The sequence below is a fragment of the Capra hircus genome (genome assembly GCF_001704415.2).
Source record: "Capra hircus breed San Clemente chromosome X unlocalized genomic scaffold, ASM170441v1, whole genome shotgun sequence".
Classification (NCBI taxonomy): domain Eukaryota; kingdom Metazoa; phylum Chordata; class Mammalia; order Artiodactyla; family Bovidae; genus Capra; species Capra hircus.
The window spans coordinates 55,562,281-55,577,175 of NW_017189516.1; the positions used below are offsets into that span (position 1 = coordinate 55,562,281).

A 14,895-nucleotide genomic window follows, 5' to 3' on the forward strand; every position below is an offset into this window, starting at 1 on the left:
CAACGCAATAGTTATAAGCAGAGTCAAAGAGGAAAACTTGCTGCTGCTGCTAAGTCACTTCAGTCGTGTCTGACTCTGTGCGATCCCATAGACGGCAGCTCACCAGGCTCCTCCGTCCCTGGGATTCTCCAGGCAAGAACACTGGAGTGGGTTGCCATTTCCTTCTCCAATGCATGAAAGTGAAAAGTGAAAGTGAAGTCACTGAGTCGTGTCCAACTCTCAGCGACCCCATGGACTGCAGCCCATCAGGCTCCTCCATCCATGGGATTTTCCAGGCAAGAGTACTGGAGTGGGGTGCCATTGCCTTCTCCGAGGAGAACTTAAGTGGTGATAATAAGATACATTTTCATAGAAAACAGTTTGAAATCCTGATTAGATGTATCTCTTTCCCCCAGTGTATGCCTCCTTATGACCCAGCTTCCATGCTACAGACACAGGTTACTTCCTGGTGAGCCCACAGGGTCTTGGGCACCACAGTCATCAGGTGGGGTGTGGATGGGGGCCGGTAAGTAGGGCAAGGGGCTCAGTGCTTTGTGGCGAGGCATAATAGTGAGTGCAAGGTACACCATCTGTTCCTGTTGTCATAGCAACTAAATAAGGACCCTGTGCTACTGGAACTTGTGACTGAGTCTTAAGGGTATTTGAGAAGGTTTAATCCACAAAAGCTCAGATGAACTTGTTTACCTAACCTGCTGTACCCTGAAGTCACTTCTTTGTTGTGACCCAAGATAGAGCAGATATTTTCCATTACCAGCCAGGACATGCACACACATCCTAAACACATTGATATATCTAACAGAAACAAAAGGTTTGCAAAGTGATATTTAATTTTCCAAAACAGGGTGCACTCTGACATTTTCTAATTTTTTTCTAATTTTTATTTTGCAAAGAAGCTGGTGGTAAGCCACTGAACTGATTTGATGACCCACAAGTCACTCACAGCCCACAATTTGAAAAGTAGTATGTTTGATGGCCTTGGTTTGTTTCTTTGCTATCATTATTCATTTATCACATCTTTGCTGAGTATCTGCCGTATGATAGGCATGTGCTATGATAGGTACATGCTTGTCATAGGAAAATTTAAAAGAGAGGCTTTCAGATCCACAGAAGAGTCCTGACCAAGAGTCACATGTTCTGTTTAAACACATAGCTGCTGTCATCTGTCATGCTTGAAAAGGTGCTGAGGTTTCATAGGGAGACTGGGAGACAGTCTGCTGTGATCAGGCATGGTGGTAGGCCCTGACACTTCCTGCGGAGCCCTAGACTCTACCTATGTACAGCTTTTATTTGATTTTACCAACGAGGTAGCAGTAAATGCTTCCAAGTTTTTAAGAACTTCTCAGAGGAAGCAACTTTTTGTTACAAGAAATAAGATCCAGTGATGTGGGAATTCTAACATGTATACTGTCATGTAAGAATTGAATCGCCAGTCCATGTCTGACGTAGGGTGCAGCTTGCTTGGGGCTGGTGCATGGGGATGACCCAGAGAGATGTTGTGGGGAGGGAGGTGGGAGGGGGGTTCATGTTTGGGAATGCATGTAAGAATTAAAGATTTTAAAATTTAAAAAAAATAAAAAAATTAAAAATAAAAAAAATTAAAAAAAAGAAAGTTTCTGAATTCACTTTTCTGGTTATCCATGAACTGATAGTTTCCCTCCAGGATAAACATCCAGATCCTGTTGGCACAGATTGCCAGGCCCTTTTTAATCAGACCCTAACAGACTGTTTGAGTTTCATTTTCCATTGTTTCTCATGACATACCCTTTGCTTTAAAAACTCTCTGTTCCCTCAATAACCCAGACTTCTCTTCCTCTCTGGGCCTTCCCATGTCCTCTTCTCTTTTACTTGTCTGCCTGCTGAATGACAATTCAACCTTCCATCCTTAGCTCGAGAATGATAGCTCCCTCCCAGAGGCACTTCCTCCTGCCACCTCTAGCAGTAGCCACACATTTTCCCTATTCTCTCCTAAATGCTTTCCTTTTTTAGGTTGGAATTGAATAATATAGTTGTGAGCCTCTTATGCACTGAACAGTAGGCAGTGAAATTAATCAAAATAATATGCAGGGTTGTTTTCAAGAGTCAGAGGAGCATGTGGAGATACTTTTACATCAAGAACTCAATTATACTATTCCAGGTAACTGTCTATTTCTTTCCCCATAGATTTTTGTGTGGGGCTAGAAGTCAGATGCCAGTGGGCTGGATTCTTGTGAAGACATAATTTTGGATCTTTAAAATGCCCTGCATAAGAAATGCATGACTTCTAATGACTTATTGCTGACTGATTTCCCACCTTCAGGCCACTGAGCAAGGAGCCCTGAGTTGAAACCAGCAATTCATTCAACATTTCTCAAGAACCTAGTATGTACTAGACAATGTGACAGGCTCTTCAGATTGAAAGATGAATGATAGCCTCAGCTGTTTAGAAGATTGCTGATGACCTTTTTTTGTGGGCTTAAAACAAAACAAAACAGACAAAGGAAGAGAAAGGAAATATTTGATGAGTGTTGGCTGTGTGTAAGGCACTGTGGTTTGCGTGTGAAAAGTGAAAGTCTCAGTCATGTCCAACTCTTTGAGACAATATGGACTATACAGTCCATGGAATTCTCCAGGCCAGAATACTGGAGTGGGTAGCCTTTCCCTTCTCCAGGGGATCCTCCCAGCCCAGGGATTGAACCCAGGCCTCTTGCATTGCAGGTGGATTCTTTACCAGCTGAGCCACAGGGGAAGCCCAGAATACTGGAGTAGGTAGCCTATCCCTTCTCCAGCAGATCTTCCCAACCCAGGAATCAAACCAGGGGTCCCCTGTATTGCAGGCAGATTCTTTACCAAGTGAGCTATCAGGGAAGCCCTGTGCATAATCTTTATTGTTGCTAAGTCCTAAAGTCATGTCTGACTCTTGGCAACCCCATGGACTGCAGCACACCAGGCTCCCCTGTCCTCCACTATCTCCTGGAATTTGCTTAGATTCACGTCCATTGAGTCAGTGATGCTATCTAACCATCTCATCCTCTGCTGCCCTCTTCTCCTTTTGCCTTTGATCTTTCCCAGCATCAATGTCTTTTCCAATGAGTCAGCCCTTTGCATTAGGTGGCCAAAGTATTGGAGCTTCAGCTTCAGCATCAGCCCTTCCAATGAATGTTCAGGGTTGATTTCCTTTAGGATTGACTGGGTTGATCTCCTTGCTGTCCAAAGGGACTTTCAAGAGTCTTCTCCAACTCCACAATTCAAAAGCATCATGTCTTCAGTGCCCAGCCTTCTTTATGGTCCAACTCTCACATCTGTACATGACTACTGGAAAAAAAACGTGGCTTTGACTATACAGACCTTTTTTGGCAAAATGATGCCTTTGCTTTTTAATACACTGTCTAGGTTTGTCATAGCTTTTCTTCCAAGGAGCAAGCATCTTTTAATTCCATGGAGTACATCACTTCAAAAAGGTATTTCTACCCTGGGCTTGTTACTCAAACTGGGAGAATACATAGGAATCCTCACTCCTTATACTAGCACAGGAATTGAGAATAACCAATAACAAATGCACTTTCTCAGTTGCAGACTGTAATTAACAACTCACCGGAGTTGCTGGTATATGGACTCCATCTTGACTATTCTGCTCTAGATCAATACTTCTCCAACTCTGATGCACATGAGCATCATTTGAGACCTAGATAACATACCAATTCCCGGGCCCCAGCCCAAGAGATTATGACTTAGTAGGTCAGAGCCTGAGACTTTTCCAACAATTGCATGCAAGGTAATGCTGATGCTGCTAGTCCAGAGACCCATACATTGGGTAATGAGGTTCCAGAGAACTTCTAAAATGCCTTTCAGTAATAAAATACCGTGTTTGCCTCACACCTTTGCTATAAATGTGTGCATAGTCATGTCAAGGACATTAACCCCACAGATTCCATGTTGGGAAGCTAGCCATTGGAAGATTAACAAACAGAAAATACTTTATAAAGATATTTTTAGATTGGAAATGCAAGCTTCCTTTTTTTTTGGTCCTTGGATGGAAATTTTCTTCTTTCAAGACAAAGACAGTAAAACAGTGCATGTTCTCTTCAGTCATTTAGCATTTTTTCCATATTCTGCCACAGGTTTGCACAAAGTGTTTAAAGAGGATTTCATAGATCATTAATTAAGGTAACAACTGCTTCCGTAGCAAGCAGGATTTTGAAGAGGTTGTAAATGCTTCGCCTGGGAGGTAGGCAGCATGTTTATTTTTTGTCTTAAAGGTTGAGGGGTTTAGATGCGGCTTTAACAGACCTGAGTGAATTAGGAGTTTGGACTTAATTGTGAAAGCCAGCAAGAAAAAACAAATGTCATGGTACTTTGTAATTTCCCTGTATCATCAAGGTAAAGAGCTCGTGCTTGTCAGGGGTATATAGTCCTAAAATATTTTTCAGATGTTCCTTCTTCCAGGTTATTATGATTGACTGTTCTTTTAGGGCATGCAATATGGAATTTCCTTTTGCAAAAAGAAAAGTGACTTGGAAAAGCAGCCTTGCAAATTAAATCCCTGTCTTTTTACTGTTTTCCTCTAGTTCTTTTATCTGAGGCTATTTCCTATTATCTATATTTTCTTTACTACCTTCCTTCCTACTGGGTCATATCTGACTCTGATTTTCTTCTCTTCAAAATGATTGTTTTCCTTTGCTTTGAGACGATTTTATTGATTCATTCATTCATAGACCCAGTTTAGATGTATTGCATACCTTCTATAAGCCATCCTCAGAGTTCGCCCTTGAGATGCTTACAGTCCAGGGAGAGACAGAAAATGTGTCTGCTCATTAGTCAATGTACACATGGTAGAGGCTGTATGTAAACACTGTGGATGCCGCCCCATATCCCTACAGCACTCACTGTACAATCATGGTTTTCTGCTACAAGCTCTGCCTACCTTGTTGTGAGAAAAAGGGGAGTGTCTTAGGCCCCAAAAGCATGCTCAAGTTTTGCAGGGCAAGCTGGCAATACTGCTTACTGCAGAAACAGCCCTCCATTAATAACTGTTGAGGGCAGGGGGTAAATATCCCAACTTCTTCTTCCCTCTGAGGCTTGTTCTACACTGGCTCTCAGAGATTCCAAGAGTGGGAGTTTGGGATTAGAAGATGCAAACTATTATATATATCGGATGGATAGACAACAAGGTCCTACTGTACAGTCTCTTGATAAAGGTGAAAGAGGAGAGTGAAAAAGCTGGCTTAAAACTCAGCATTCAAAAAACGAAGATCATGGCATCCAGTCCCATCACTTCATGGCAAATAGATAGGGAAACCATAGAAACAGTGACAGACTTTATTTTCTTGGGCTCCAGAATCACTGCAGACAGTGATTGCAGCCATGAAATTAAAAGACGCTTGCTCCTTGGAAAAAAAAGCTATGACAAACCTAGACAGCATATTTGCAGACAAAGGTCTTTATAGTCAAAGCTATGGTTTTCTAGTAGTCATGTATGGATGTGAGAGTTGGACCATAAAGAAGGCTGAGTGCCGAAAAAGTGATGCTTTCCAGCTGTAGTGTGGAGAAGACTCTTGAGAGTCCCTTGGACAGCAAGAAGATCCAACCAGTCCATCCTAAAGGAAATCAACCCTGAATGTTCACTGGAAGGACTGATGCTGAAGCTGAAGCTCCAACACTTTGGCCACCTTCTGTGAAGAGCTGACTCATTTGAAAAGACTCTGATGCTGGGAAAGATTGAGGGCAGGAGGAGAAGAGGGCGGCAGAGGATGAGATGGTTGGATAGCATCACCGACTCAATGAACATGAATTTGAGCAAACTCCAGGAGATAGGGAAGGATGGTGAAGACTGGTGTGCTGCAGTCAATGGGGTCGCAAAGAGATGGTCATGACTAAGTGACCGAACAACAACAAGCTTTTGGAGAGGCAGAGAAAGGTGTTCAATTCAGTTCAGTTTCATAGTTGTCCGACTAAGAGAAAGGTGAAGTGAAGTAGCTCAGTCGTGTCCGACTCCTTGCGACCCCGTGGACTGTAGCCTACCAGGCTCCTCCCTCCATGGGATTCTCCAGGCAAGAATACTGGAGTGGGTTGCCATTTAAGATTCTCAAAGGATGACCCTACTCTAATTATAGTTCAATGGATTCCCCATTTGCTTAGATTTGTTTGGCAGTTAGGCTTAGTGGTAGTGACATCTGCATTTCAGCAGCCTTCTTTTAAAGTCCATTTACATTCTAATTGAATTGTCAGGGTCTTTTTTTTTTGTAGATAAGTGATCTATTAGAATAGGATGCTTATGAGGCTTACACGCAAGCAGACTTGAGGATGGAGTTGGCAGCGTCTTAAAGGGCTCTCTGACTTTGAGAAAAGTGGTCTTGTGCTGACTGACTGTGGCTAAACTACATCTTAGCACTGGGAGGTAAAATGGAAGAATTCAGGTTGCACTTAATCTTTCTGCTTCTCTTGTGTAGACACTGTAGAGTAAAAGCACAAATTCATTATTTCAACTCTATGATTATAAAAATAGCTGTACATGGGTGACATCTTGCTGTGCAATCTAATCTCCCTTTGTGAAAGAAAGGTAAGAGGAATAAAAATGGGGGAGGGGGCATGTTGGCAGCCCATTGCTGTATTCTAAGATAGTTGATTTTAATCTGTAGAATGTGTGTGTGTGTGTGTGTGTGCACACACTCAGTAGCTCAGTTGCGTCTGACTCTTTGCAACTCCATGGACTGTAGCCTGTCAGGCTCCTTTGTCCATGGAATTTTCGAGCCAAGAATACTGGATTGGGTTGCCGTTTCCTACTCCAGTGGATCTTCCTGACTCAGGGATCGAACCCATGCCTCCTGCATTAGCAGGCAGATTCTTTACCACTGTGTCACATGGGAAGCCCAATGTATAGAATATGTTCTCTCATAAATTGAGCAAAACCTTTATGATCCTGTTCATAAAGGATACATATACCTTAGAGGTGAAGAAAGTGGATACTCAAGCAAGCACTCACTATACATAGAACTTAGCACATGCCAGGACCTGTTGTAGGAGCTTTACCCATGAAAACTCATTTTCACCACAGTCCTATAAGATAAATACATTTTAACTCTGTTTACAGATGAGAAGACAGAGGCACAGAGACTCTTTTTAAAAGTAACCTGCCAAAGTCACATAACTGGTAAATTACAGAGCTTCTGTTTGTATGTTGATGGTTCAAATCATCTTGCAGGATACCATCCTCAAGGTTACTCTGAGACTATGATCAGAGTAGTGAAACAAAACAAGGTCACTTCGTAATGTTAGCTAAGCACAGATAAGAACAAGGTCACTCTGACACTCAGAAAATACTCAACATCTTTCAGTTAAAATGAGTGATTCCTTCTTCTTTACCAAATAAAATTTTATTCTAACTCTAGTCTGCCCTCCTATAAATAAGATTTATTGAGATACCTAATCCTAGAATTTCCCCTGCTTTCTGACAGCATCCAGTCTAGAGCAGACCTCTGTTTCCTTAGACTTTCTTCCCAAATCACCCAGTTTAGAGTCCTCTCTATAGTACACATTCTTCCTTGCTGCAAAGAACAGTAAGCCTAACTTAACTACTGGCTTGTTCCTGGTGGCCTTTGCTTGAAGGGCATTGGCACCTATTTGTCAGTGTTAAAGAGCTAGATGTGGTAGCTAATTTTCCAGATAACTAAATCACTATGAAGAAGATAAATGCCATCTAAAAAATGGGCCAAATTCAATGAGGTAAAAATTTGTAACAATAAATATAAAGTCCTTTGTTTAAGTTTGGAAAAAATCAAGCACATAATTAAGAACAGATAACTTGACAGCTTTTTGTATTAATAGGAAAAAAGACTTGGGAAATGAACAAGCATTAGCAACATCAAAAGGAGTCAAATGTAGAATATGACTACTGAAAAGCACTACTGTAATTGAATGTTCTATGAAAAGTGCAGATAAACAGAGGGGATATTGCTGGTTTTCTGTGTTACATCCTGATCATGCCTGGACTGTCGCATTCTGTGATTCATACTTCAAGATGTCACTAGCAAACTACAGAAAGGCTGGCCAGTATGCTGAGGAGCTATAAGCCGTACCATAGGAAGGACTTGGTCAGTTCAACCCAGAAACTTTGAAAAGGCCTTCCGGTTCACCATGTTTAAGTGTTTAAAGGGATGTCCCCAGGAAGAGAGGAAGTAGACTTTGGTCCTTAAGGAGGAGTATTGGTCTGACTGGGGACATTCCAGGATCCCATGGGTGTGAAAAAGCTACTCCTCGATGAACATCTGCTGTGGGTCCTTGTCTTATGGCCTTCAGCAGTGGGTGGGAGATCTAAGGGCTCTGAAACATTGGGGCGCAAATAGCACAGAGCTTCTGGACCTACTGAGTGGAGGGACAGGGCTTCTTCTAAGGTGTTCTTCTCCTGAGGCATGGCACTGGGATTTGAGGCTAAAGCCTGGATAATAGTAAAATAGTTACTGTGTTTGTAGGTTTATTCTCCTCTAATAGGTCAATGGGAAGATGATTGGTTGAGAGCAAGACTCAGGTATTTCTAGGTACAGTGTCCTAAATAATACCCACAATACATGTCAATTTTATATTCTTCTGTAAAACATGCAACAAATGGGTAGAATTTGACACCTTGTAAAAGGAACAAATTAGGTAATATGGATACTTGAAAGAATGGCATCCTTTTAGCCCTATAGGATCAGGAAATTTTTTTTTTAATTGAAGCATAATTGACTTAAAAGATTGTATTAGTTTCAGATGTCCAGCAAAGTGACTCAGTTATATGTATACATATTTCAAATTAATAAGAAGTTATCTTTTGAGAAATTAACAATTTAGCTAAGAATTGAAGGACTGATAAATAAGGGAGGGAAAGAGAAAACTGCAAAAAATGAGTACTTTCCCAAGTTACTTTCATGTGAGGCATTTTGGTCAGGGCCTCACATTCTCACCCTGTTGTCCAATTAGGTTGCTGCTGCTGCTGCTAAGTCGCTTCAGTCGTGTCCTATTCTGTGTGACCCCATAGATGGCAGCCTGCCAGGCTCCCCCATCCCTGGGATTCTCCAGGCAAGAGTATTGGAGTGGGTTGCCATTTCCTTCCAATGCATGAAAGTGAAAAGTGAAAGTGAAGTCACTCAGTCGTGTCTGACTCTTAGCGACCCCATGGACTGCAGCCCACCAGGCTCCTCAATCCATGGGATTTTCCAGGCAAGAGTACTGGAGTGGGGTGCCATTGCCTTCTCCGCCAATTAGGTTAAGATCTCTTATTTTCTTCTGGGGAGACTGAAGTCTAAACGGTGTGTTTACAGCATTCCCTTTAAAAGGCAGCTCAGCCTTAAGTGGCTTAGAAGTCATAACCGTGTTCTCAAACAGCTTCAATTTCTGTTTAGTTACTGAAAATAAAGAAGCCAGGGCTCTATGGGTAACTGGAAACCTCTGAAATCAGGCACAATGCCAAAGTTAGGAGTGGTGTGGCCAAATATAAAAAGACAGGGTGAGTGAGGTGCAAGTGAGGCTTTAAAGTTCTTGTGGGACAGTTGTTAAACTATCACATGGTGTGAAGACTTACTGGAGCTGAGGCTATAAAATAAAAATAGGATTTTCCTACATAGACCCTGGGCATCAACTTCTAATAGACCAAGGTTGGCCCAATCATAGGGATTTGCAGTATGTGTCAGTGAAGATCTTGGCTTGATTGTTACTGAGAAACTCAGCTTTGATAAAACTGGCTGCTTTTTGAGATGTAGAAAAGGAAAAGTGAATGCACCTAGTTGCAAATTGCCTGGCCCCTCCTTGAAAGTGACCCCATTTCATAACTTGTTCAGTAAGCACCGCTCTTCCCACATAAGTAATTGTAGTCTCAGGGGCTCCCTCCATAAACACCTTCCTTGAATAAATCATCATGCCAGTTTCACTTTGGGAAGTAATCTGTTCTCGGATATTCTTACACTGTCTAAAGAATCTACTGTATTGTGCTGGGGAGGTCAGTTTCCTAGTGGGAAACTAAAGAGATGCCCTTTTTCGTTGGAAACATTGAACATTTAAAAATGGTGGCTTGTTTTTGTTTTATATTCAGGCTACAACCTAGTAGGGTTTATGAAAATTTAATAGTTCATCACCAGCTGGGCTGAAACTAGGGCAAGGTGAGTAAGGTCTCGGGTGCAAAATGTAAGGGTGCCAAAACCCCAGTACTTCAGGGCATTATTTTAATGCAATATTTGAAAAATTCCTTATTAATGCAAAAATCCGTGGTGAAAAAAAAAACAGATTAAAAAAAAACAAGATCTGACCCTGTACTCATGTGACTAATTGCACTTGCCTCACTCCAACCTCATCCCTGATGGACCAGCCTTAAAAAAAAATAGTAGAAAATATTAGGGTACATGAGAGATGTTAAGTGTGTGAGTGAGCGAGAGATACTGGATCAGAATGTAAGATGTAAAACATGAACTGTGCACAGCAGTAGCTGAGGTCAGGGACACTGGAGGCAAGTTGCCTGCATGTGTGGCTTTGGTTGTTTTACTTAACCTCTCAGTGCTTTCCTCTTGTCCTCTGTAGGATGGAGGTAAGAATACTGCCTTCATTATTGACAGGATGACCACATTTTATCCCAACAGGAACAGTTTTGGTAGTGGAAAGTGGCATGGACCATTCAGCTCTATAATGATGATCTTTTTTTATTTTGCAGTAATTATCAAATAATAAGGCAATTACTGAATTTCTTGACTCTGCCACTTTGATGACCAGTACCACAGTCTATGCCAGCAGCATGTCCCATATTTCTGTGATAGCCTCCTGACTAATCTGCTGCTGCTTCTCATGAACTACCTTCTCAACATCCTGATATTCGCTATGTTGAATCTAGCCAGTGATTCTAATCCAATCAGAATAAAATCTATTCATTCATACTGGTCTACAAACTTATATGAACTTGAAATTACCATTCTCCGACCTCATTTCCTACTCTTTTATCTTTCTCATTCTCTACCACCTGCTCTAATACTGCCCATGTTTCCCCCAAACAACCTTATCGTAGGACTCACTGGCACACTTGTGAAAAGTAGTAATTCTCAGTGACCTCCCTGCAGACTCTGTTTCACAAGATTTGAGTGTGACACTCTCTCTATTCTTAACAAGCATTCCAAGTGTCTTATGATAAGATACAGATACAATCTAAGAATCCTCCACATAGCATTCCATGAAAGTATTCCCAGTTATTCAGAATCAGGGAGCAAAATGAAACTTCTTTTCTATTTCTGGTCTGGGAGAGCATACAGTCAGTAGGTAATTACTAAGCTAAACCAGGGAATTCTGAGAATATAATTTATGTAACTGTAATACCTTTACATTCTAGTAATTTTTCCTGAGTGGCACATGTGACCCCAAACTTCTGCCACTTTGTGCTAGACATCAATGGAAGAGGTTCAAGAAATGGTTAGCACCATCAGGGGAGTGAAAATTGAGAGAGGCTTGATATTGAGCAATGTGCAGCGAAGGGCGTCGCCGCTGTGTATTGTTTCCTGGGATGAGGGAGAAGAGAAAGAGGGCAGCACACAGGCTGCCAGCCCAGAGTATGTGAAGGAAGCATTTTGGCACATGCTGCGTAATAACTCAGTTTTTACACCTATAAGCTCGTCAATGTAAGCAACATCTAATTGCAATGTTCAGACTTCCTTGGTGGTCCAGTGGTTAAGAATATGCCTGCCAATGCAGGGGACATGGGTTTGATCCCTGGTCCAGGAAGAGTCCACATGCCACAGGGCAACTAAGCCCATGCTCTGCTAGTAGAAAGCTAGTGCAATGAAAAGCCCGTGTACTGCAACTAGAGAGTAACCCCCACTCTCTGCATCTAAAAAGCCCTTTCAGCCAGCAAGGAAGACCTAGCACAACCAAAAATTAGTAAATAAAAATTTTTAAAAAGAGCATACCTTACAATGTTCACCTTTACATCTAGGTATTTGGAAGCATTAAATTGACAATGAAACATTTTTGTTTTTGCTCCGACAGATGTAGTATGAACTATGGCTTTACCAGCGGTTCAATTTATCATTTTTAGGGGGAGGAGATTTTGAAAACTATCTTTCATCTCCTGTGTGTAAAACTTTAACTTCAGTTCTCTAGTGATATTTTTACAGGCCACTAATGTTCTACATACCAAAGAGCATGTTTCTCTCCTGGAATCTGAAACTGAAAAAAAGTGCAAGTCTTCTGGGAGTGCTATATGAAATTGTATTATAAACCAGACCACTGCTTCCAAATGCGTCTGCACTTGGAATTACCTGGGGAGCTTCAGAGATTACTCCTGTGCCCCATTCCGAGACTGAGATGGAATGGGTATGAGGTATGACCAAGGTTTGGGATTTTTGAAAGATCTCCAAGCTATTCTAATGTGCAGGCAAGTTTGGGAACCACTGAAGTGGAGATTTTGAGCCATGTATTTCCAACTTCAACTTCTAGGTAATGTAAATTTGGAGTTTCTGCATTAAAATTTAAGTTGAGACAATGAAATCAGTCTACTTGGATTTATCAGGTTGAAATCAACATGATTAGGGACCTTATTTACATAAAGCCAAGCAATTCATGAAAAAGTCAAAGTAGTTTTGTGCTCAAAGACACACAAACTGTTAATGTTCAAAACAATAAGGTTTTAAAGTCATTTTGTCAGATGGAATATATATCTCCAACTAAAGTTGCTAGGCTGTAGCAAAACACAAGGCTCTCAGTTTGATTTTAATTTCAGATAAACGAGGAATAATGTGTTAATATAAGTCTGTTCCATGTAACATCTGGGATGTACTTATACTAAATATTGTTTATCATTTATCTGAAATTCAGGCTTGTGTGCCCTGTATATTTTTTAATTGAAATATAGTTAATTTACAATGTTGTGTTAGTTTCAGGTGTACAGCAAAGAGATTCAGTCATATATATGTGTGTATATATATGAAATCTTATTCAGATTCTTTTCCATTATCAGTTATTATAAGATACTGAGTAAACTTCCCTGTGCTATACAGTAGGTCCTTTGTCATTTACTTTTTTTATATATAGTAGTATATATATGATTTTTGGCCTCTTTTTAAATTATTAATTGAAGGATAATTGCTTTACAATGTTGTATTGGTTTCTGCCATACAACAGTGTGAATCAGTCATAAGGATACGTATGTCCCCTCCCTAGTGAGCCTCCCCCCACCCCCAACCTGATCCTACCCCTCTAGGTTGTCACAGAGTACTAATTTGAGCTCCCTGTGTTTTAAAGTCACTTCCCACTAGCTATCTAATTTACATATGCTAATGTAGATGTTTCAGTGCTACTCTCAATTTGTCCCTCCCTCTCCTTCCCCCGTTGTGTCCACCAGTCTCTATGTCTGTGTCTCTCTTCCTGCCCAGCAGATAGGTTCATCAGTACAATTTTCTAGATTCCATATATAATGTGTTAATATATGATATTTGTTTTTCTCACTCTGTATAACAGGCTCTAGGTTCATCCACATCACTAGAGCTGACTCAAATTTGTTCCTTTTTATGGCTGAGTAATATTCCATTATATATATGTACCATAACTTCTTTATCCGTTCATCTGCCAATGGACATCTAGGTTGCTTCCATGTCCTAGCTATTGTAAATAGTGCTGCAATGAACATTGGGGTACCTGTGTCTTTTTGAATTATGGTTTTCTCAGGGTATATAATGCAGGAGACCCAGGTTCAATCCCTGGGTCAGGAAGATCCTCCAGAGAAGGAAATGGCAACCCACTCCAGAACTCTTGCCTGGAAAATCCCATGGATGGAGGAGCCTGGTGAGCTATAGCCCATGGGGTCGCAAAGAGTTGGACACAACTGAGCGACTTCACTTTCACTTTCAGGGTATATGCCCAGTAGTGGGATTGCTGGGTCATATGGTGGTTTTATTTGTAGTTTTTAAGGAAATCTCCACACTGTTCTCCATAGTGAGTAGTGTGTACATGTTATTCCCAATCTCCTAATTTATCCCTCCTCTCCTTTGCCCTTTGGTAACCATAAGTTTGTTTCTATTTCTGTGAGTCTATTTCTGTTTTATAAATAAGTTCCTTTGTATCATTTTTTAGATTCCACCTATAAGTGGTACCATATGATATTTGTCTTTCTCTGTCTGACTTACCTCACTTAGTATGATAATCTCTAGGTCCATCCATATTGCTCCAAATGACATTATTCCATTCTTTTTATGGCTGAGTAATATTCCATTGTATATATATACCATATCTGTTTTATCCATTCATCTCTTGATGAATTTTCTTTGCTAAATGTGACAACTCTGTCCCAATTTTAAAGGACCAACCTGAGCAGTAATTCAGTATATGAATCAGGACAAAAATTAACTTCAGCTTCTTGTTCACTATGTGTTATTCTGTTTTCTAAATTACATTGCCTGGTTAAACACCTCGAACTCTACCTGACTTTGTCTGCACTCAGAGTCAACAGTACCTTATTTTGCCTCTTCTGTCTTCTCCGGAGCCTCAGAAACTCCTTGTGCTGCCTGGAGACAAAGTTCACTGCTGCATATTCCAGTAAGGCTGCAAACACAAACAGAAGGCACACCGCCATCCAGATGTCAATCGCTTTAACGTAGGAGACCTGAGAGAAAGGGAGAGAGAGAAGCACCATGAAAACTGGTGGGGAAACCAGGTTCCTTATGGTGTGAGCAGCAGACAAACCTCAGTTCCCTTCAACAAGGATTATTTTCTAGACTTTCCTTAAGAAAATACTTAAGCATTTTCCATCCCACTTTGCAGATTCTGAGCAGAGCAGTGAAAATTACAGCCCCCTCTCCACCCCCTGGCCCAGTCCTTGTTCTATCTTTCTCAGTATAGTCCACCTGCTCAAGTAGCCCCTGAGACCAGCCCCAAAGATAACTACGAGAATTGCCTTCATGAAAAAAAAGGAGAGGA

General features: G+C 41.1%; 1 protein-coding gene across 1 annotated transcript in view; it reads right to left on the reverse strand.

Moving 5' to 3' along the window:
- GLRA2 (glycine receptor alpha 2) overlaps positions 1 to 14,895 on the reverse strand; it is a 207,022-nt gene that overhangs the window by 17,399 nt on the left and 174,728 nt on the right. The window contains exon 8 of the mRNA XM_018044055.1: positions 14,432 to 14,581. Coding sequence (XP_017899544.1) covers positions 14,432 to 14,581 — 150 coding nt within the window. The remainder of the gene's footprint in view (positions 1 to 14,431; positions 14,582 to 14,895) is intronic.